This window comes from Crocodylus porosus, unplaced genomic scaffold (genome assembly GCF_001723895.1).
Source record: "Crocodylus porosus isolate Cpor-Errol unplaced genomic scaffold, CroPor_comp1, whole genome shotgun sequence".
NCBI classification, from domain to species: domain Eukaryota; kingdom Metazoa; phylum Chordata; order Crocodylia; family Crocodylidae; genus Crocodylus; species Crocodylus porosus.
The window spans coordinates 11196164-11221114 of record NW_017728950.1 but is presented as its reverse complement, the minus strand read 5'-3'; the positions used below and the strand labels follow the sequence as shown (position 1 = coordinate 11221114).

At 40.6% G+C, this 24951-nt stretch overlaps 1 protein-coding gene across 4 annotated transcripts in view; it reads right to left on the bottom strand.

Moving 5' to 3' along the window:
• Window positions 1-24951, bottom strand: part of FBN2 (fibrillin 2) — a 283527-nt gene that overhangs the window by 40214 nt on the left and 218362 nt on the right. For 3 of the 4 annotated variants that reach the window (XM_019554934.1, XM_019554937.1, XM_019554936.1), the window contains 11 exons: window positions 23185-23253; window positions 22380-22505; window positions 20087-20212; window positions 19226-19378; window positions 14343-14411; window positions 13387-13512; window positions 12362-12487; window positions 11820-11945; window positions 8609-8725; window positions 5063-5191; window positions 4144-4263 (listed from right to left, as the gene is read on the bottom strand). In XM_019554934.1, coding sequence (XP_019410479.1) covers window positions 4144-4263; window positions 5063-5191; window positions 8609-8725; window positions 11820-11945; window positions 12362-12487; window positions 13387-13512; window positions 14343-14411; window positions 19226-19378; window positions 20087-20212; window positions 22380-22505; window positions 23185-23253 — 1287 coding nt within the window. The remainder of the gene's footprint in view (window positions 1-4143; window positions 4264-5062; window positions 5192-8608; window positions 8726-11819; window positions 11946-12361; window positions 12488-13386; window positions 13513-14342; window positions 14412-19225; window positions 19379-20086; window positions 20213-22379; window positions 22506-23184; window positions 23254-24951) is intronic. The other variant, XM_019554938.1, reaches the window with a different exon arrangement.

Here is a 24951-nt window from a genome sequence, read left to right as displayed (position 1 = left end):
AACAAAGAGCTTAGATGGGAAGGAGGAAGTCGATGTCATCTTCTTGGACTTCCAGAAGGCCTTCAACACAGTGTCCCACCCAATTCTGGTGGGCAAGCTGAGGGACTGCGGCATTGACAAATGCACAGTCACATGGGTGGCAAACTGGCTCCAGGGGTGATCCCAGAGGGTGGTGGTGGACGGGTCAATGTCAACCTGGACGGGTATGGGCAGCAGAGTCCCCCAGGGCTCGGTCCTTGGGCCGGTGCTGTTCAACATCTTCACTAGCGACCTGGACGAGGGTGTGGAGAGCACCCTGTTCAAGTTCACTGATAACACCAAGCTGTGGGGTAAAGTGAATACACTGGCAGGCAGGGACTGCATCCAGGCAGACCTGGACAGGCTAGAGAAGTGGCCAGATCTGAACAGGATGCGGTTCAACAAGGACAAGTGCAGGGTGCTGCACCTGGGGAGAGGGAACCAGCATTATGGTTATAGGTTAGGGGCTGACCTTCTCAGCAGCGCAGAGGCAAAGAGGGTCTTGGAATCAGGATTGACTCCAGGATGAATATGAGTCGCCAATGCAACGAAGCAATAGGCAGAGCCAACCGCACCCTGTCATGCATCACTAACAGGTCCAGAGAGGTCTTGCTCCGCTGGAGTGCTGTGTCCAGTTCTGGGCACCGCACTTCAAGAGGGATGTGGAGAACCTAGAGAGGGTCCAGAGGAGGGCCACTCATATGGTTGAGGGCCTCCATGGTCAGCCCTATGAGGAGAGGCTGAGGGACCTGAATCTCTTCAGTCTCCGCAAGAGGAGACTGAGGGGGGATCTTGTGGCTGCCTACAACTTTATCAGGGGCCACCAGCAGGGACTCAGGGACAGTCTGTTCACCAGGGCCCCTCTTGGAGTCACCAGGAACAATGGCCACAAGCTGTGGGAGGACAGGTTTAGGTTAGATATTAGGAATAACTACTTCACTGTAAGGGTGGGCAGAGCCTGGAATGGGTTTCCCAGAGAGGTGGTGCTCTCACTTTCCCTGGAAATCTTCAGGAGGAGACTGGATAGGTACCTGGCTGGGGTCTTATGACCCCTGCCACCCCCAGTGCTCCTTTCTGCCCATGGCAGGGTGTCGAACTCGATGATCTGTCTAGGTCCCTTCTGACGCATTGATTCTATAATGCTTTTCTAAGGAACCCTTTTGGACTACAGAGTGCCATAATTTAATGCAGATTGCAGGGAAGCTACGATGTACCAAAAACTAAAACAGTATAACACATGCACACACTTAAACTAGCTCTGAACAAAAGGTAAATGTATTGTTATTGCCTGTCTTTTCTGGGGAGGACAGACTATCAGTTGTGGGCATGGGCACATATAACACTTTGAATGGTTTAAACGTGGTTTAAATCTGAAGTGGATGGACGTACAAGCCTGTTAAACTAGTTTAAATCTGCCTGAAATTATTCAAAATGTTACCTGAAAATCAAGTATGAATTTGACCTGGTTCACTGAGAACTGGTCCAGTATTTTGTATGGATACCAACCATTCTGTGACATGGGTCTGCTCCGTCCTCCAGGCATTCCACAGTGCTTTGCTCTTCAGTTCCCACAGCAATGTCCTTGCTCCCTACTTGACTGAAACCCATTATCATGATCCCCCAGCCCCTGGGAACAAAAATGCATGGGTCTAAGTACCCCCCACTCCCAAGTCAGGCAAGCCCATTGCAGACTTTGATCATCTGCAGGGTATTGAAATTTACTGAACTTATATTTAGGAAACAAGCGAAAGTAGAATAGTGAAAACGCCCCCAGCCACAGGTCACTCATGCTTGCCCAAAGCAGGAGTGCAAGCACTCTTCTCCTTGTCCCACCCCACTGCAATCTCCCAACCCCCAAGACGCCTGGTGTGCTGCGAGCTCATTCCCACACCCTTACTGGTTCTGTACCAGTGACATTTAGGAACAGTTCAACTGCTCTGTGTATGTATCCGCATCCTCACAATATTTTCCTCAAAGCACCTGCTGACTGCACAGGCCTACAGACATCCCCGAGGCCGATTGCTGAGCAGGGGAGGTGTGTGGGGGGTCCCCGGCACGTTCCCTGGTGGACCTGAAAACGGACTGGAAGTACTTCTGTGTTCGCCGCCAAGCATGTGGGGGTCCCTCTGCACTCCTGTGGAACGCTTCATCTGCCCCAGCATCACAGCGATCACAAGCTGCGCCTGGTGCCTCGAGGTATGTAGAAAACACTTTTAAAGTTGTGTGTATGTCTAAATCACTGATTCTCTGAATCAGCATTGAATCTTCAGATTCGGATTTGGCCGAATTGAATCAGGGACAGTGATTCGAATCAATGAATCAAATCACCGTCCCTGGTCTGGGTCGAATCTGAATCGAATTTCACACACCCCTAGTAGTTAGGTCACAGGAGCCACATCTATATGGTAAAACTGTGTCAAGTAGCACTATCCTCAAGCATACCGGGTTGCCCCTGAGAACCAGGAACAGTGTAGTTATATCTGTTCCAGAGGCAGGCTAATTAGCTTGAAAGGATGATGGCAAATAATGCAGTTGAAAGAGAATGGTGATAACTGAATTCACTCTAATTGCACCAGACTTTATCTCATATGGAGTGATACATTCTGCCTTCATTCACACATGCTTAACTTCAGTTGCACAGGTGGCAGAGTTGAATTCAGTACTAACAAACACATGTTAAGGTGAGAGATTGCATTATAAATATACCAGCACATAAGAAAAGCAGATTATCAGGTTACAAGGCCTGAAAGAATATTAAATCAAGATATAAATAGAATCACACTCGCACAAAGTATTGTTATACTTCCTTGGACACAACACCAAAGAAAGCCAGAATTCTGATTTCAGTGTTTGCTAGAACCATAAGCTGGTCAAAGAAAATATTGGGCACTTAGTATAGTGTTGCCATAATAAAACATTAGAGATACTGAAAGGATATTAAAAATTGTCATAAACAGTGGTAATTCATGGGATTTGAGTTTTTGTTTTGAATTCATGATTTTACAATCATAGATTATATGGATTAGTCTCAAATACAACTATTAATATAGGGAATGGCAGCTGCCAAAAGAAACTGTTAAACTGGCAGGCAACCCAAACATTGTGGAATGATGCACAGGAATGAGAGAACTTGCAAGTTTGGAAAATACACTGTACTGTTCACGAGGAAAAGTCTTTGATAAGATCTGGTCTTTGTCCAGGATTTAGAAAGATTAAATTGTTATAAACCAAATCCTGACATGTTTATCATGATTTTCTTTGGTTCTTATGTGGGCAAACTTCTCAATAACCTCAGTGGAAGTTCTACCTGAGTGAGGGTATCATGTGATTAATCTGAACTTAATTATGATTTACTTCTAGGTTTATGGGAGTCCTTGTCTTTGTTTTGTTGAAGAGTACTGTAACTTGCATTGTTTCTGGTTTAGTAACTATGATTTCAATTTCTTGCTGCACTGAAGCAGAACTCTTTCATTTATTTTTAGAAAACATAAATGAGCAAGTGATATTCAAGTGCTGAACTAGCTGTCCACAAGGTTCTGAAAAATACTGTTCTTGAGACTGCAATAAATAAGCTGATACAAGGACCTGTTTTGCTCTACACATCTCAAAACATTTGTTAAGATGAGCTGATTTAGAAAACTCCTTCTATAAAGAAAACAAGCTCAACAGCAATTATCAAGATTTTTAAACTTCATAGTTCTCAGACATGAGACACGTCTGAGAGCTGCTTCTTGTATTGTTTACCAAAGAGTACAACTTTCGTAAATGCTGTATGAATTCAGTTGATGGTCCCTTTTTATTGACATTTGGAAAAAAAGATTAGGAAAAGAAGAAAAAACACTAAATTCTTTGAACACTTGACAAAATATTCTTCGATTTGCATTAATGAAAAACACTGAATACTTACTTCCTTTGCTCTTATCATATCATGTAACAACTTCCCTGCTGGTTAAAAAGACACCTGATAATGGCTGCTATTAATTCCCTCTTACACGTTTCCTGTCATGCCGATTTTTCAAAACAAAGAAGAGGCTTTTCACCAGCAAAAGTGAGATGTTGTTTCCATCAAATTTGCACCAGACAGTCTTTCTTACATTAGTAAACAACTGTAACAGTGAGTCTTACCTATACAGCTTTCACTTTTCACTTCATATCCTGGTGGACAAATGCATCTGAATGAACCTTCCAAGTTCTGGCACGTACCAGGAGAGCACGAACCAGGAAGTGCCACACACTCATTTGTATCTTAAGAAAATAAAAATAAGTGAAAAAGATTCGGTAATTTTGAAATTAATTAATTCTTTTGTGGCTTTACCTTTACATACCAATGGGTTAAAGTATTGGCATTCACAAAACAGATATAAATTAGTGTCAGTTTAATGTTATGAGCCTATAATGTCTCTCCTGACTTCTTTTCTCTAACAGTCTAAGTCAGGAGTGTTAAATATGCAGCCCATAGCCTGGATGCATGCCATGGAGGTGCTCTATCCAGTCTGCTGGACTACCAGTGGGCCACATGAAGTTTCGGGGTGTGGCTGATGAGCATGGCCTGCTGTAGAATGAGGGACATTTGGGCCCTGATGGACATGGTACTCAGCAGCAGGAGGGTGAACAAAGGCAGACACAGACCCATTTGCCTTCCGGCCACTTCACCTGTCACCATTTCTGTGGCCCTCCCTGGCTGCCAGTCCCTACCATGTGACCTGTGCTGGAACTGCTGAAGCATGCTCGAGGTTGGAGCTGAAGCTGTCCTCACCACTTCCTCATGCCCCAGGCTGGATCTGGCCTGCAAGGAGCCCTGTGGCCTGGATCTAGGCTGGGGCACAAGGTGAGTTTGACACCTCTGCTCTAAGTTGATGAAGACAAATGACATTATTCTAAAAACTTCCTCGCACTTATATCACCAGGTTTCATAATGTCAGTTTTTCATTCTCAATATTTTCACTCATATTAAGACTGTACAGTAATATTTCCTTCTAAACATGGCCAGACGTTTATTTCAAGTAAGACAAAGTTTGGAATCTCCAGTTAGTTTAATACATACCAATGCAATTCTTGCCATCTGGAGTAAGTTCATAGCCTTCATTACATAAACATTTGAATGAACCAATTTCATTAAAACATCGTCCATTTCTGCACACCTGACCAAAGAAGGAACTGCACTCATCAATATCTGTAAATAAACCAGTTAAGAGTTGAACCCTTCTAAGAGGTCTGACAATTAGAATGTATATGCAGGCATAGTATATATCAGTATATTATAAACACATTGGAGTTTCAATATATAATTCCATGGAAAAGACAAATCTTAAGCAGTAAGGGAACAATTGACAGACAGTGGAAAGTAACTCTCCCTCTAGTGCATTAAGGTACATGTTCTATTTAAACAACACTCTCTTTATAGGCTATTATAATTTTTAACTTGTGGTATTACCTCAGCTACTGCATCTGGAGACATTCAACTGCTGCCAAGTGATTCTTTTTGTGATACTAACTTCAGTTAGTAGAAGAAAATGCTAGAGAAAAAAATGTTACTTGGAGTGTTCTGGGTTTTATCTGGATTTTTATTTGTGCTCAAGTTTCCCTTGAACCTGCTTTGTCATTTTTCAGGTTTTTAAAAATGTGTATTACAGCTGGAATGAAATCACCCTGCTTCCTACATGCTGATTCTCTAGTTCAGGAAAACTTAACAGAGAAAAGACAGCTTTCAGATGGCTGAATTAGCTCCATAACATCCTTTCAGTAATGCAGACATATACCTTAATGCACAAGGAAAATGCAGAAGACAGAAGTGTTGGGTTTGGCTGGAAGGAAAAGAAAAAATAAAAAGAGCCAGGTAGCATAAGAAATGGGATAAGTCTTCTGAACAGACAGTCTACCTGGGTTAGAGAAAGTTTTAAATAATAAAGCATAAATTATTTAAATTGAAAACACATTTCCTCTGAAGTATCTAGCAATGGTTTCAAAACTATATGGCTGGATCATCCACCTGATTGAGTGGAGCAGTGACTATATCACTCTGTGAACCATTCCGTTTCTATACTACTTATTTTATTCAGATATTTGTATTTGAATATATCCTTATGATGGGCTATACTACCGCTCAATGTTTTGGGATGGGCAGTGGCATGGCTGAAGAAAAAAGCCTTGGGGCTCCAGGCTGGGAAGACAGGTGTACATGGTCATTATTGTGAGTGAACTTGAGTGTGAAAACACTACCTGGAGCCATAATGGGAGGTAGCTAAGGGCTACTCAGAGGAAACAGATCAACAGCTATACTGCCACAGATAGAAAGGACCTCCTCTTTGAACCACAAACTTTGTCCTGTTTATGGGATAGAGTTTGTTCTCTTCTGCAGTAAGTTTTGATTTTTTTCCCCTCCTAGAGAGGGAAGGGAATTAGAAGATTTATTTATAAACTGTATTTTGGTTTTCTCTTGGAACAAAAAGACATACGAAGGCTTTTTTTTTTTTGGTCTCCTTTCTGGAAGCAAAAGGAATCGGGGGGATCTTGTGGCCTGTTATAAACTAGTCAGGGGGGATCAGCAGGCATTGGGGGAGTCACTGTTCCCCCGAGCACTGCCAGGAGTGACCAGGAATAACGGTCACAAGCTGGCAGAGGGTAGGTTTAGGCTAGATATCAGGAGGCGCTACTTCACAGTCAGGGCGGCTAGGGTCTGGAACCAGCTTCCAAGAGAAGTGGTGCAGGCTCCTACCCTGGGGGTGTTTAGGAGGAGGTTAGATGAACATCTTGCTGGGGTCATTTGACCCCAGTATTCTTTCCTGCCAGAAAGGGGGGTCAGACTAGATGATCTGGTCAGGTCCCTTCCGACCCTAGAAACTATGAAACTATGAATTTAATAAACTTTATTACTTTTTTTTCATTCAGCCACTATGAAAGTTTACTCTCCATTCAAAAGGAAGGAATCTATAGAGACATAGACCACATACAAGCATTACTTTCTACCAGGAGAATCACCATTCTCCCAGTAGAAATGACAAGTGTACAAGCCAGTTCAATGTTTCTCAGGAACAGGCCCCTTCTGGAAGATCTTTCCCTTGCAAAAACAAATGTTTGTATACTCTTCTGCCAGTCTGGCTCAGGAAGACAAGGAGCAGCTGGAGGACTGCCCTGGGCTGGGGAACATGGTGGGGACTTTATCCCCTGTTACCTCTGCTCCTGGCAGGGGGGCTGCAGGTGCTGACTTTGAAGTGTCCCACACATCAATATGGAGAGAAGCTCCCCCTATTCCCACACAGCACTTGACAGCCCTGTATCTGCAGCTCCCTGCATACAGGGTAATGGGTGCTGGCTTTGATATTAAATTTAAAAAAACCCAAATAAATAACAAAAAAGCTGGTGTCTGCAGCCCCGCTGGGGTTCCTAGTCTGGGGAGCAGGTGGGGCCTGCTCCTATCCCTTTACTCCTATCCCCCAGGACAAGGAGTGGAGCAGCCTGATCCCTACACCTTCCCCAGACTGATCACTGGTCTGGAGAAGGCATGGAGAGAAAGGAAGAAGGGGAAGCTACACACTGGGTGCCTGAACTGCTCCATCTCCCAGAACAATTTCCTGCAGGGGAAATTTCTAAAAAATTTCTCCTACTAGAAATGAATGCCTGTTCATGGCCTTAACCTGTTTTCTAGTCCAGGAACTGTCTCATAAAATGATCCAGGAACTGTAGTTGTACAAAACTATCAGAAGTTTAGCAGTCTTCTTTAGAAGACAAGAAACAACAATAACTCCGAGTAAGAAATAATTTCAGAAAGATAGGGCAGTCTGGGAAACCAACTGATATTTTTTTTGTACTGAATTCCTCTTTCCTGGTATCATGCTTTTGAGGAAGGCTCAGCTACTAAGGGCTAAAATGACCAGGTGACAAGTTATTAACGTAGTGATGGGTATTATAATGAGGAAGAGGAAAGGAAAAATGCATTATAAGTTTAGGTAAACTGTCACTTAAATTATCAGTCCCTGATGCTCTACTAGGACGGAAGGGCATTCTGCACAAATCTTAATTGAGAGTGTGCAGTGATGCAAAAGTGACTTTAAGCCACAGCTGAAACCCCCGATCCTAGAGCCATGAACATCTTCGACTAGTTCCAGATAAGATTTTTGCTGACTACCAATGGGTTCAGGAGCAGCTGGGTATAAGGGGTCAGCTGCATCTCTTTTTCCCCATACATCTTCACACTGGAGAGAAGGTGCCAAGAACAAATGTTATAGTATTACTTCACTCAAAAATTCCTTGCATAGAGGCAGTGCTCCAGCAACTAGACTTACTGGATTTAGGGCTGTTTTGCACTGTCAAAGCAAAGCTAAACAGCTCCAACCATACAAAAGATTAGACTTTATATTTTTAAAGCGTAAAACAAGAAAAACCTTTATGTTCATGAAAAAAGAATAATTAGATGAGAAAATGGTAGTAACCAAAGCTCACAGAGGTAACAGATAAGCAGTGTGTATTTATCTTTCCTACTATTTTGAATCAATTTCTGATTTTCACTTCTGTTTTGTTGGTTATTTTACATGCAGCTGCTATGACCCCAAAGTAGCAGCAGTGAAAGGAAAGTTTGGGTTAAAGCACTTACCCATACAATCATTATTATGAGTGAGCTCAAATCCTGGGTAACACAGACAGTTGTATGATCCAACCGTGTTTTTACAAGTTCCATTTCCACATGGATGGCGCTCACATTCATCAACATCTGCAGAGAGAAATGAACTTGTACAAAGGAACTTGTCTTTCCAGCTGTGTGTTAAGATGTAAATTTCAATCTTTTATCTCAGCTTTTTAACAAAAACATTTTAGAACTTATTATTTTTGCAGAAGTTTGCAAATTCTTGTGTAAATAAGCAGGATATTATTGTGTAATTAATTTTTTACATTTTTTTAATAACGGAGACAATAAGACGGGTTATAATAACAGGAGAAGAGAAGCTGGCAAATTGAACTGTAAAACAATTTGCCTCTTGAATCTTGCTGCTGCCACTAAGTGTGGGTGGACAGAAGTGTAACTTGGGATAGGCAAGCAGAACACTGGCCCTGGGTACCATCATAGAGTGGGCACAAGAATGGCAGGCAGCACTGTTGCTGGCCTGGCCACCACTGCTGCCCTGGTTGCCCCTGATACCCAGCGCACAAAAAATCCTAGTTACTTCTCTGTGGGCAGGAAGGACAATACAAATTGCTTTTGGAACTCAGAGATATGCTCAGTAACTGACTGCAGACATTTGGGCTGCAGGTTTTTTAATTTACCTTGAGGTCCCGTTAAAAAAAGGGTCCTTTGTAGTTAGTCATTGTAATCCTTTTGGGCCAATGATAATCCCTTCTTTTTGGTTCGTTCAGCCTGTAGCACCGTTCTGGTTGCACTCAAAATGAATAATAGCTTCTTTTGTACTTTAGTCAATTGGATGGTGAATCTGCCTGTGCAGATGCTTTACATGTTAGAATGCTTTTCTGAATACCAATACTAGTTAACAGTATAGTACCTGAGTGTCTCTGGCCTCCCCTTAGGTTTACACAATGTTTGTGTATGTTGTATTTTATAGCTGTGATCCTATTTACATTAATATGGGACACTGTCTCTCCTGTTCTTCTTCACACCATATTCCTATGACAACTACAAAGAATGTTTAAATAGAAAAGTAACACTAAGAAAATACAGAGTGTCTTTAAATGTGACTTAAATTTTGGAAGCACAGAGAAGACTTAAAATGTTAAAAACATTTGTCCACAAAGCACTGATTAGAAAAGTGGTAGGTACTAGATTCAAGTGCAAAACCTCTGAGCTATTTCTGGGGTTCCATCAGTTTTTAAGGCCAGGGACATAGCTGCAATATGTGGTAACTATAAAATTCATTTATTTCATTTTCCCTGTTAAGGGCTGCATGAAAGGAGTTGACTTAGCAGGAACAGGACTTCCAACCATGCTACTAGATCACTGAAATTTAGGAGGAGTCTAGACATTCTTCATAAAATACTGCAAGAATTTTTTAGCATATGCAAAAATTGTGAGAAAATTAATCAGTCAGACTCTAGGTTCTTATCTGTCCTTCGTTATTTATATGCATTTACATGCTATTTATAGTTATTGAGTTGTGGGAGGCAGGGAATTTTAGAATTTTTGTGTTAAGAGTTGGCAGGATTCCAGAGATTTTTTTTACACTAAGCATAGGGCTGTGCGAAACGGCCCCATCCCATTTTGACTTGTTTCAAGGTTTTGATGGAACAGCGCTTTGTTTTGAATTTCATTTGGATTTGAAATTGCTGTTCTGTTTTGTTTCAATGAAACAGTGATGCTGTTTTGACATTTTGCCCATAGGCTATAAGGGGGAAGCTCAAAAATGCCTCTCTCATCCAGCAGGCAGATCTGGGGCCCGCAACCCCAGGAGGGCTGTGGGGACTATGCCAGTCCTCCCAGGGTTGCGGGCCCCTGATCTGCCTACCAGATGAGGGAGGGAAGCAAGGTGCTGCCACTTGGGACCAGGGAGTGGGGGAAAGGAACTGAGCCCTATTGTGAGTTCCCCTTCCCAGCCCTACAATCACGATAAGGAAGAGTTCATAGCGCTGGGGAGGGGAACTCAGATCAGCTGGGCTGGGTTGCCTTCCCTAGCTCGATTGTAGCGCTGGGGAGGGGAACTCAGCCCAGTTCCCTTCCCCAGCCCAATCGCAGCATTGTGGAGGGGAATTGAGCCCAGGCTCAGTTCCCTTCCCCTGTGCTGCGATCAGCTTCCTACAGCCCAGCGGTGGAAGATGCAGGGAGAGCTAGGGCTGTGCTCCCTGCCCAGCTAAGCCACACGGGGCTGCTGAGCCATTGGGAGCACAATCCTGGTTTTCCTGCATCTCCTGCCACCTGGCTGTTGGCTGCTTTGAATTCGCAATGTTTGAAACTTTCGAAATGTTTTGACTAGCCTTGTTTTGTTTTGATGCTGTTTCAAAGCCCTTCATTTCATTTCAATTTCGCTGTTTCAAGCTTGAAATGAATTGAAACAGCGTCAAAACGAAATGGTCGGCAAAATTGCTCACAGTCCTAATAAGCAGTTGTTAAAAGTCTTATATTTCAGTCCTGAAAACTACTATTTAAAAAATTACTACATCTACTATTCTAAATAAACACTCTTTGAAAGTTTACTGTTTTTTAAAATCAGTTGACCAATTACTCTTCTGAGAAAGTTTGAGGCATATGATTCTGTTTAAAAATGAAAAAGGAAGATACATGGATGCACAGCACCATGTAAATGACTGTAAAATAAATACGAGGAACCAATTCTGAAACACAAGCTATATGTCTAGAAACTGAATTTGTATTTCCCCTATTAGAGACAGAATTTACACAAAAACCAAGAGCAGCAGTAGACATATTTTGGCCGTTTGTCCAAAGCACCAACCAGCCACACTAAAAGGAACTGAATTCATTCATGAGTTAGTTCCTTTTGACAATACAGTGTTTAGAGTAAAAAAAAAATCAAAACAGAAAACATGAACAAAAATCCTTCATTTTCCTATTTACATATCTCTCAGGAACAGCTCTTTCCTGTCACCATTTCAGCATACTGGAAGTTGGGATTTAATCACAATAAATGCTAGGTTTTGCCCATTAATATTAAGATAGCACATATATGGCCAGATGGAGACACAGCATATTTTATTCCAAACAATGCATTTTGCATTTTATTCAAGAAATTCAAAGTTGTCTGATATATAGGAACCAGGGCTTTGATGAAACTTTGACTTCAATATGGTTCAGAATTTCTAGATATTTTCCACTGTTTAGAACTCAAGGCATTTGCTTTCCATACCCATGCACATAGTCTGGTCCTGGGATGCTTTAAAACCATTGTGACAGATGCACTGGTAACTTCCTTGCATGTCCACACACAAGCCATGACTGCAAACATTAGGAATTTCCAGGCACTCATTGCGATCTATAACAAAAGTATAAAACACATGGTACACATTATTGATTTGTATTATTCATTTATTTTTCACAAACATGTTTTTAAAATCTGTTAATAATTATTAAAGCCAGATTCAAAATTACTCATAATCAAAACTGAATCATAACAAAACTGGCTTTACAAGGAACTTTCTTTTTTTCTACAAATATTGAGGTCAAACTACTGCTAGAATATATCTGAGACCTCAAGAATGTTGTTTTAAAATTTTATCCAGTTTGTTATGAAAAAAGAAACTTGCCTGGAAAATAAATGTGTGTGCCTGACCATAGCGGAAAGCACAGAAACCCAGTAAATAATTGTTTTTCTTGTACCTCCAAGGGAAATATGTCCATTTGAAAGATACAAATATATGCAGCAACTACTGGTATCAACTTATTTCTCACCAACACAGGCTCCATTGGGTGAAAGTTTGAAACCCGCAGCACATTCACATCGGTAACTGCCAGGACTATTGATACAGTCTGCATTTCTTTGACACAGGTTGTCTCCATTGCTGCACTCATCAATATCTGCAATGTCAAGAATCCTTGATCAAATGCTAGGTACCATACTATATTTGCTTTGATGGAGACTGTAGACTACACTTTTAGTCTTGTGCAAGGATAATCTGCATGCAAATTCCCTAAAACTGACCTAATTCTACTCTCACTGACAAAACAAGAGCAACTCTACTGAAGTTAATGACATTCCATCAATGAAATTTAGGCTAAAGAAAGTATCAAACTTGATTAAGTCAAGCCCCTGTCTACTATATTGACAAACTGTAAATGTCTTTATATAACTCAAACCAAAGGAACAATTAACTACAGCAACAGGATAGGTGGTGTAGTTGGTTAGTATTCTAGCCTGCTACTGTGAGGATGCTAAAAGTCAAAGCAAAAGTACCGCTGAATTCAGAAGGGGCAGTATTTCATCTCCAGACTTCAGATCAGAAATTATGGTACAAGTGAAAGTCAGTGTGGTAATTAAGTCATCATTACAAGCACATTGCATAGTCGGGCATGACTAATAAGAGTTTCAGCCTGTAACAGTACTGATAAATAGGTCTGGAATAAAGTGCGTTGGCAAAATTGTTCAAGAGGGAGCTTTTGGTCCTTACATAAGGGAAGTCCTTACAGGAAGGTAATGAAAAGATCTGTTAGCTAAAAAAAATGTTAAAGATCCCAATAAAGAGACAGCAGTTGATTAAAAACAAACGTAACAAAAACTGACTGGAGCATGTGGGTACCGCTTAAATATAAATATATCCTGAGTATATTTTGTCAGCTGGGTCACTGAAAGAAAGCCTTCAACCTGCTTCCCTTAAAGTATTCATAGCATAAAAAGTGTGCGTTGCTACTTCCCTTCAGAATAAACATGCTTGTGGAGATAAAAAAGAAATAAAAGCCAATTTGTCATTCAAAATCACCTTCACAAACCAGGAGCAGGTCATTGTAGCTGAATCCTGTGGGACATTCGCAGCGGAAACTACCAATCTGATTAATACAGACACCATTTGCACAAATCCCTGGAATCTCCTTACATTCATCAATATCTGAAAGTGAATTAGCAATGGTTAAATGCAGTACTGCATAGCTTTATGTACCCTATCATAGATTCACTATGTTAGCAACTAAGCTGAAGAAACTTCACTCAACATCATATAATTAAAAATAAATATAGGAAGAAGAAACATGAGGGTCGTGTTGACAATTATGAAAATAAATTATATGAAGTTCAACAAAAGGTGATCCAGAGACAAAGGTGGATTGTAAATTACAGTTGATTAGCAAAGTGCAAGAGGGAAGATGAATGAAGTTGGAAGGAAATAAGATTGAACATTATACTGGTAATAGGTTTTTAAAGCATTTAGCATGTGGAGAAGTTCCCCAAATTATTTAAAGTACCTATCAACCATGGAGAGGGACAGCAAAAGACAGCTGGGTCAGAAGAGGATACTGGAATTAGAACAGACTTAATACCACTTCGAAAAAATTATTCAAAACTTTTGTTTGTTCGTTTTTTCTGAAAGTATCAAGATGAAGCAGAGAAGGCTGGAAGACTATACAGCTAAAGAGGAGAGCCAATAAAATCAAATGCTATTTGGGGAATGAAGGGAGGGTATTTTCATACAAATATTTTACTAAAATGAATAACCTTTCCTATTCCAAGTAAATCTGAATTGTAGTGACATGTACACTACAATGTACACATATGTACACACATACTTCAACTGTTCTCATAATTTATAATTTCATCAGAACTTTAAGATGCAATTAGAGTTTTATAATATGTTGTTGGTATATGGTATTTATTGTAGCACTATTCTATTGTTTTGACTGCAGCAAAACATTATTTGGCAAAAATATATTCAGCAAAACTTACCAACAGCTTTGCCAGTGTGGATGTCAAAGGTGAAGCCAGGAATGTTCCCACATATGGTCTTAAATTCAGCTAAAATAGGGAAAAATACAAATAAAAATGTATTTTAATGAATATGTATAAATCCCCTGAGAATTATTTTAAGTTTCCTCTGCTTTCCATAGGCAGTTTGAGCCAATTCTGCTAGCAGTAGGGAAGTCATTGCTGCATGCCTCAGTAATATTTAAGAGAACAGATGCCAATAAGCAAAGCTGCCATTTGGGAGATTGAGTCACATTTTCATATATCATCATCAGCTCTGTTTGGACCTAGATCAGATACATGGCTTGGGGAAAGCAGTATTTTCAGTTCAGCAGTCCTCAGCTTATTTTCTGAGGTTTGCTACTGCTTTCTAGTCTCTTACAGAGAGCATCTAGACGGGCAAAATGACAAGTTTAGCAGTAACTTTGAATGTATTCTCAGAAAATGTTCATGGGTCTCTCCTAATTTCTATTCATCTTCAGAGATCCCAGTGATTCCATTCCACTGGAATGAACAGATACTAAAGAGAAATGTAGGGGACTGATACATTCTTTAATCCAGCATCTCAAAGATAATGGGTATATACATCTATTGGCTTTCACTACCATCAGTTGTTGCATATTTTTCAAGAAAAGTTTGTGATGTCTACAGCTCTGATCTGCAGCAGCCACATATTTAAAAAATTCATTTACATTGAAGTAATCTTCTTGTTGTGCTATTCAATGGATATGCAAGTTAGTGCAGGATATCAGAGCAAACTTGCTCAGCTAGTAAACTTGTTACTAACCACCCATGTCAGCATGAGTCTTTAGCAGAACAATGTTTGTAAGAAAAAGCAGTACACTTTCATAGTGAATTTTTAAAGGGAAAAAGGATGCCCGTTTCAACCAACACACACTTCTGAAATGTCACACACTTAGAAGCATATCTATTTCAAATCTGTAAAATATTAGGAGAATCAAGTATTTTGCACTGAGATAGGACAGATGGAGACAAAAAAAAGTATTGTGAGAACATGTACAGACACATTGTGTTCTTAGTTATACACACGGTTTTCTTTTGGACATTGTAATATAATAATTTAAATAAAATGCCAAATGATTTGGAGTCTAAGATTAAATTTCTATATTAAGAATGTTAATGGAAAATACCAAGACAGAGTGGATTCTTACTCACTTGGAAAGCTTTAAATTAAGATGGAATATCTTTCAAAAAGATGTGGATAAAGTTTACAAAAGTAACTCGGTCTAAGTCCCAGTTCCATTTCAACAATGACTTGGGCACTAAGTACAGAACGCTGCCTTCAGAAACTAGAAAAGAACCTCACATTTCTGAGTCTCAACATCATCTACTGCCAGCAAACACCTACGTAACCGTTACCAAAGTTATGCCTCATCCCTGTCTACTACTGGCTGCCTAGTAAATGCTAACCAACTCCAATGGTGCTGCAACCTCAACCAAATGGCAGCCACTTGAGGAAAATCAGAGAAGATAGAAGAAGGAAAAGGACAAAAATCCCTACCTAGAGCCTACTCTCCCTTGCAGAAACACCTGCAACTTCTGTGGCTGGTCTCTCCTGGAACTTCTGATCTGTGACTCAAGGACTGGACTCTTTAAGTCACCTCAAGACCTATCCATGAGCCATGGTAGAGATCATCTTCAAATCGGGGGCTTACCATCCCTGACTGGCTGACCTATATAAAGAGCAGGAATCAATACTGCTTCTAGTTATTCTGTAAACTCAAGTCTTAGAGGATGATGTGGTAGACCTAAGGTTCCAGTTCCTGTGGGCGCACATGCGGCTAAGTGATGCAATTTCTGTTTGTCTCACTTTGATTTTTATGGGTAAAAATAGTATATGCTCAGATGATAATGACTGTACCACAATGCATAAGCACAAAGGGACAAATTACTTACTGCTGACACATCCCTGCTTTTGTGTTTTGAACTTTTCAAGTGTCATATGAAGTTGCTTCTAAATATCAATATTTAATAGTACCCTTTCCAGAAAGTGAGTGACATCTGAGAGGTAATGGTAACAACCCTCTCAGAGTTCCTCTATTCCTAAAACTGGACAATTCAGCAGATATAAAGATTTAGTCATAAACATGAAGTGACGGAGATAGCAAAACACTGCAGGTAAAAACCATTCATTACGGCAGGTTTGGGACCTCCCTAATGATAATGGATGTAATTCACAACAACATGAGACATTAAACTCTACAAACTGTTACCCAAAAACATTGTACAGAGCAAGAGAGTTTGTCAAACAGAAATATGAAAAAAAATGAAAGAGTTATTCAGAAAGAAAATGAAAAGGCAGTGGCATGTGAAGCTCATTTAAAGGAACAATATACTTCTCATCAGAGTATAATAGTGCTTTTAATGATCCATTCAGATTAATTTAGCAAGCTGGTTAAGGTCAATACACCATAACCTTTGCTTCTGTGATGCACAGCCCACACCCAGAAAGCAGAGCATACTCATTATCTCACAACAAATATAGCCATTCAACCATTTACATTTGGAATTTGTGTTTGATCCCCCCACACAATCCCCCTTTTAGGGGAATAAGAGATCAAAAATGCCTCCCACTGCAGCAAAAAACCCCCCAAAAAACCAAAAAAAAAACTTGAGAGAAAAGCCAACAAGGTAGAATTGTGAGAGAGAGCTATTTTTAACCCTATAACTACTTACAGAATTGCTTAAATGGATATTTTAATGGACATTTAAGAATAGCTACAATAAAATGACATAGTGAGTGGTGTTTTTACAGTCTTATTTTTATCACGATGATGACATTGCAGCTTATCACAAACACATAATATGAAGTTATTCAACCATAATTACTTTGTGGTTTCCCATACCAGCAACCTCCCATTTCCTCTTAGGTCTTCATCTCCCACATCTGGTTCCTAGAAGAATACTTCTTTTTCATTCTCCGTGCCCAGCTTATTGAAAGGGATTTGGTTTCATCCCCTATTTCTGCTTCCTGGGTGCTTTGTCACTATTTAAATTATTTCTCCCAATGCCACAAGATAGACCAGGCAAAGAAAAAGGACAAATTAAGGTACAGGGACTCTCCAAAAGATACCATGCAAGCTGAGTATCACAACCTATGATGAAGTACCAATACGTCTATTATTGTACATAGTTTCCTAATGTATTATTAGGCTTCTGCTTAGCTGACTGCTTAGCATTAATTTATGAACCGTACGGGCTAACAACGGATTTGATTTTTCTGCTACACAGCTTTCTAATTTTGTGCTTTAGATAGCTAAAAAATGAATGTTTTCTTCATTCCTTTCCTGAAATCCCTGGCACTGGGATGGAAAAAAGTAATCTAGAAGTGACTATCATGTTTCTAAACTTTCTGATCTTTCTATTGGATTCCTAGATGCTGATAAAACAAAACCAGAAAATATGTCCAGCATATATATGACCAAGGTCTCCTCTTCTTTTGCATCACACTAGAAATGGATTATGCAACTCCTAGAATGAGAAGGTAAGAGCTCACAGAGCACAAAACCCTCCATCCCCCAATTTATAGAAACCTCCCTGCTCCGTTTGGTCTCACAAGATGGTTCATGGGGTACATGTAATGACAGCTGACTGTCTGGGACTGTAGTGTAGTTAGTAAGTCATAGAATCATAGAAAATGAGGGCTGGAAGGGTCAGTAGGTCATTTAGTCCAACCCCCTGCCCAGAGCAGAACCATTTCCAACTACATCGTTCCAGCCAGGGCTTTGTTGAGCTGGGTCTTAAAAATCGCCAAAGATGGAGATTTTATTGTCTCTCTAGGTAACTTGTTCCAGTGCTTTGCCACCATCCTAGTGAGTATATTTTTCCTAATATCTAATCTAAACTTTCCTTGCTGCAACTTGAGTCAAATCACTAAGTACACTGCACTTCACTTACTAATTACACCCACCTTCATGGACAATGAGCTATTAAAATAAACCCAAAGCAGACGGAAGAATCGCTAAACACAGCCAGAGCCCTCGCTCTGTGTATGTTAGCAATACCACAATGCAGACACATGCCCAGCATTACTGTCTGTCTTCAGCAGCTTGGCATCTGCTTTATAAATGAGAGCTCTGCAGCCATCTATACAGCAGCATAAAAAGTGGCTTGCTCAGGGTTTATCCTTTGGCAGTGGACATGTCTACACAAGATGCTGACTGAGCAGTAGCCTGATACTACTGTGCAGTAAAGTTGTGTAGCAAAAACGGTGCCAAAATGCTACTGTGCAGTAGTATTAGGCTATTGCACAGTAGCGTCACTTAAAGGTGTTCAGTGGCGCTACTGAGCAGTAACTCCAGTTACTGCGCATTTATTTAGTACTGGCTTATACAAGTACTTGCCTAAACAAGTACTAAATAAATGCGCAGTACCTGGCGTTACTGAGCAGTAACATCACTGAATGCCTTTTAAGTGACATTGCTGTCCAGTAGCCTAATACTGGGCTACAAGCATCTCGGCAGTACTTGTATAAGCAAGTACCAAATAAATGCATAGTAATCACTGCGTAGTAGCATCTTGTGTAGATGTACCCAGTTTGTTAGAAAACTGCACCTAAATTTCAATAGCTATTTTCATTTATGCATACACAAGCGTCTCCACAGGCCTCTTGCGGCCTTGGCAATTACTAAAAATACAGCCCATTCACAGTTAATAAAACAAACCCAACATACTCCTTTCTGTATCTACTGGATAAAATTGTTTCACATAAAAATGTTAGTTAAGAGCAATATTGTCATTCTTCTTTCCTTTTGGATAACAGCAAAGGTATGATCTTGACTGAAACTTACTGTCATCGGAAAAGAAGTAGATGCCTGTAACTGAATTTTCTGCATAGGTTTTACCTGTTCCTGGTGTTGGACATGGCTCACAAGGTTTGTTCCAGGCTTTGCCAACATTGTATGTGCAGCAGCACATCCTCTTGGTCACATTGAAGGGCAGTTCATTCTCACAGGTGGTTCCATTGTAACTTCTATAGCAAAAACTCTTCCGCATGTCTACATGTGGGAAAACACTCAGACTTACTAAATAACCAACAAGGTAAGTCAAATGAAAATCAAGTCCCTTCAGCTACAGACCCCACCACTGAGATTTATTTATTCTGACTCTCAGACTGTGCATGTGCAGCACATTTAAAAAGTAACCATTTAAAAAGTAACAATAAAGACTTTATCATGTTTTGTCTTCATATTAGAATGGCTGAATATATTTGCTCCATTGACACATGTTTATTTCTATTCAGGCATGGATGCCTGACAAGACAAAAACATTTCCAGGAAACTAAAAGCGAAATGTACAAATTGTTCAGACCCATTTTTCTGGCAAACTCTCCACCTGGAAGCCACATATAAGTATAAAAGATGACTTGTAAAATGAAAAGCTCTTTCTGATTTTCATTTAAAAAGTTGTACTCAGTAGTATTGTACTCATGAATTGTACTCATTTCATATCAGCCATATGGATCTCTTTTCTGGCTGCACGGCACAGTTGTTTTGCAGTAAGCAGTAAGAAAAAAGCGATATGATGTGAAGAGCTTTAAAGCAGCAGGGCTGCAACTTAATGTTCTGATAAGACACTTAAAAGAGGCCACAACTTCTAAAATTTCAAAGTCAGTCTTGCTGTAGGGAATATTTTAAGCAACCAGATGAATTCCAACACAGATTTGCTTAGTACAATATACCAGATAAATGTGAAGTTTCACATACCCATGCAGTTATGCCCCCCATTGACCTGCATATATTCAGGAGGACAAATGCAGGTGTAGTTCCCCAAGGTGTTGTAGCAGGTGCCAGGACCACAGACACCGGGATGTGCAACACACTCATCGATATCTAGAGAGATCAAGCAAAAAGGTGTAATTCACAAACTGATGAGGACCAAGCCCAATTAAATAAGTGGAAGTATACTTTCTAACAGATTAGTAACTCTAGAATTTTGAAACAGGAAAGTTTTTGTAGTGGATCCTCTGTTTTAGTGATGGGCATGCCATCTTTGTAGCATGACAAACAGCCTGATAGTGGTGACATTTGGTTCTGCAGTGATGCAAGGCTGTATACAGTGCTACAAAAGTAACGTGTGTCCAAGATCTTAGTCTTAAACTAGGACAGACATTTATTCCTAATAAATAGGAAATGAATTGAATTGACATGAATGGTTTCAAATTATTTAAAGCAGCTCATCAAAATGACTGATGACTTATGATTTAATGTCAAAATAAAATTCTGTCTCTAGCACTCTTCCATGAAGAAAAAGGTCTCAATAGGTATATCAATCTCTATAAAGCTTTTTTTTCCCCTCCATCAGAACTGAAATTACTCGAACTATTAAGCAAGCCATATTTGTAAGTAGGGTAGTGATTATTTTTCTAAGACTTTTTTTTTTGCTAGATCCTGAATTTAGAATGCGAAGCAAGAAAACTAAGAGAATATTAGACTTAATATTCCTCACTATGCTGACCTTATCAGACCCCATCTACTTCCATTTTTCTGACTGACCATGTAGACCATTGTCTACATCCTACAAATTTAATGGAGTTCAAAGAAGATGCAAATATGCAACTTCAGGAAACAAGGAGCCTGGAGGAGATTAAAATAGCAGAACAGAAGACACTGTAGAAGATGGACATGGAGGATGCCAGCAGAATGGGAGATGGAGTAAGATAAAGAAGCAGGGAAGCATGGAGTTGAGAAAATTGAGCAGAGAATCATGGGACACTTGCTGGAGGTATCCCAGCCCTTTGCAAGCCTTAGTTAAGGCTTTGTTCCTAAGAAAGAAAAATAAATTAGTTGGGCTAGGAGCTACCAATACTATTTTGACTAATCATGCTCAAAGAGGGAAGATAGTTAAGCATCCTAGGGGTTAAGGGATCCAGAAACAATTCCTTAAGGCCTATGAAGGTTGAATTCCTAAGGTAATCCACCTGAAGTTGGGTAATAGACTGTGAGATCCTCTGACATCTACTGAGGCTTAGAGGGCCTGACAAGCTCCTTACAGAAGCTGGTTTTGGGAAACACACAATATGTCTAATATGACTTGGCAGGGTTAAATGAACCCACTAAAGCACACTTTTTATGTCTTGTGCATCTAAGGTCAAAAGGAAGCCAGGGAACACAAGGATCTAAATGGAGGTAGAGTTGTGCTCTCAGGAATTTTCTAGTTCGGGCCATGTTTCTCATAGGAAGCCTGAAAACATTCCTTCTCAATGGAAGTACACGCTCTAAAAGATGAACCTTGTAGGTTTCACATATCTTCCTTGGCATAGGCCTGTAGCCCAGAGTTAGTACTAAAGCAAAAGCTTTGTTATCTGGAACCCATAGGACATGCTGGATAACAAAATATGCTGGTTAATTGAGAGGCCTGAACAGGTGTCTTTGCCTGTTCGGGCTCCCACTTCTCCCACTGCATCTGGGGCACTGCCACCCCTCCCACCGCATCACCGACCCTCCTGCAAGCCCTGAGAGACAGGGAGGCAGGCCCTGCGCAGCCTGCTATGCCCTGGGCTGTGGGGGCTTGGCAGCGCAGGCTGCTTTGCTCTGGGCCACGGGGGCTCAGTGAAACCAAAAGTGTCACGGTGGGCACTTCCGGTTTCGCTTTTACCTTATAAGCCAGCATGCCAGTCAATAGAGCATGCTGGCTTGTAAGGTGCCAGTTAAGGCAGCTTTTACTGTACATACATTATTTGCTTGTATTTACAAACAAGAGCAGAGTCATTAATACTGGGGTATCACAAAATCTATGAAGTTATCATTACACCATGTGCAACAGAGAAGAATTAGCAAATCCTTGAAGTCCTTTCCTAATATGAATTACATGGGATTCTAATCAAGGTACTCTTTTTATTATACCTCACCATTTGAAACCACCACTACTTTTTTGTCCACAATCTGCCACTAAACATCATATTTTCTACAGCTGGGGAAAAATAACCATGGTGGAAGGCTAAAGTGTTGGTATATTTGTGCATGTCCGGGGAGGAGAGTAGTTATTAAAGAATTTCACCTTCACAGATGCGTGTCTCTTCACTGAGGTAGTAGCCTTGTGGACATTCACACTGGAAACTGCCAAAGGTATTGATACAGTTTCCACCTTGGCAAAGACCAGGCAACTCCTGACATTCATCGATGTCTGCAAAGAGAAAGCACCATATTCTCACTGTGATATAAAGAAACAAGGAACCTGAAGCACTCCACTGAAATATGACTGACTAGTAGCTATTAACATCACATGCATTTTTGCTCTTACACGTGTACTTCAATATAAAATGGAAGATGAAATGCTATAATTCCATATAGCTAGCTTTTATGGAACACATTTTCAGCATGTTGAACATAATGGAGTTCAAATTCTATTGCTATCCATGCAAACCTGGCCTCTAATTTTTCGTGCCTTCATTTTAAACCGCTCAAAAATACATTGGATTCAGAATGCCAGTGGCAAGTTTCCACTGATGTTAACTTTTCACTGGTAAACTGTAGGGTTTTTTAGGCTTTACTGTACTTTTCAAGGGGACAAACTTTCAAGGGCCTTAACAAAGAATAACATGGACATGTATGAGCCCTTTCTTTCATTCCCAAAAGCTTATGTTCACCCACCCAGATGGGGTTCTGAGTATTTTTTATTGGGAATCTGCTGTACAGTCATCATCTTGAACCATCCTCTGTGGTACTACTTGTGTTAATCTAGGGCTTTTTGGTACAATAAATGTGAAGTCTTCCCTCAGAATCCATGTATTACACGGACTTTTGAAAACGTGGCCTTTTATCTAGTTGCAGTTGTTAATAGTCATTTTTCTGATTAAACTCACCTTCTAAAATAATAGTGATAGGATTTGGTCTAAATCCTTCACCCCCTGGACACAGAGTATTGTATTCGGCTAAAAAAAAAAAAAAAAAAGGAATTTTAATTATATAAGAAATAAAACACTAGTGTAAAAATGTATTTTATGAATTATCATTTCATTGGCATTTTCACTTGTTGCTTGATTTGATTTTATAAGGCAAAGCCTTGACCTACAAGTACTACTAGAAGCAAATCCAATTGACCTCACTGAATTATGCACAATGTAAAATTAAGAAAGACCCCAAGACTTTGCAGGATGGGGACCTAAAATAAGAAGGAAAACATGTATAAATGAAGCCTTCATCAGCAGTAAGCTGTAAGATACTCTAGACAGGGACTGTACTTTCTGTGTATAGTGCCTTTTTAAAGGGGCTCCCACCCTGCTTGGGTCATTTAGATACTACCTCAAGACTCATTACTAAATTTTTGGTAAAATCAGAATTTATAGTATTGTAACCCAGAAAACAAAACTGCTTGGCATTCTTGTCACACTGTTTTTCCAACCCCCTGGCAAACATTACATTTATGGCATGACTGGTGTATAAATTACATCATAAATTGTAACGTGATACACATTAAAACCAAGTTGTGGTGTGATAATATATCAAACAAGCAACATCTTTGGGGCTAGTTTGTATCACACCTTAAACTGAATGTACAGCATGGCTGCCCTGGTGGATCCTAATGCTCAGCTGAGCATCATGACTGGGCATGGGACAGTCCTGGACCCTCTGCCTGATCAGTGGGATCAGGTTGGGGCAGCACTGAGTCCTGGCCCTCATTGCTTCCTCCCCTACCCAATCCCTGGAGGTAGATCAGGGTGTACTGTATACCTCTCCCCAGTGCTAGGCTCATGGTGCCCTGTTGCACATACACTTTTGAAAGGTGTGCATGGCCCTGTGAAAGGCTCACAGTACTCTGCACCTTTAAAACACAGTGGGCAGCAGGGACTCCCAGCTGCATGACCACTTTTTAAATTCCTCAGGCACTGTTAGCCTAACATCAGGCAGTCTCTGCCCTGATGTCAGGCTTATGGTGTTCCACATGTATAAGAAGTGGGTGTGCAGGTGGGAGCTCAGGTCCCCACTAAGTCATCTTCATTGACAAACTTCTGGGATTGTGGGGTAGGAGCGAGTAAATGGAGCTTGTTTCTTGCCAGAAGTTCCAGGCTTGCTCAGGAGGCGATGTGAGACATATAAAGATTAACACTCCTCCTTTTTGACTCCCTGGACTTTTTATGCATTTAACGTTAGAGTCAGCAGTTTAAAAACAGAAATAGCCCTGCCAGCAGGGGGCAAAACCCAAAACTCTACCCTCCTACTTGAGTTTCAAAACCACTAGGCTAGTGCTTCTCGATCTCCTTAGACTCTAAGCAACCTTTTAGACCCCTCAGTAAATACTAGCTCTTCGCATTCACTCATCTTTTGACTATAGAAAAATAATATGTGAACTCCTCTCTTGCAAAGAACTCAGAAAGACCACATCAGGTCAGAATTTTTTTGACACTATGGATTCTTATTGGAAATCTCGGGAGCTAGGAGCAGCGGGGAGAGTAAGGACACAGGCACACGTGTGTCTTGCACACACGTGTGCCCCCTTACCTGACCCAGAGCGGAGGCGAGAGCAGCAGAGGTGAGCAGAGCAGCAGCGGGGGCAGCAGCAGCTGATCCCCCTAAGGTAAGTGGGGCAGAGGGGCCGATGCAGCTGAGCCGGATCCGGAGGGGAAGCCCCC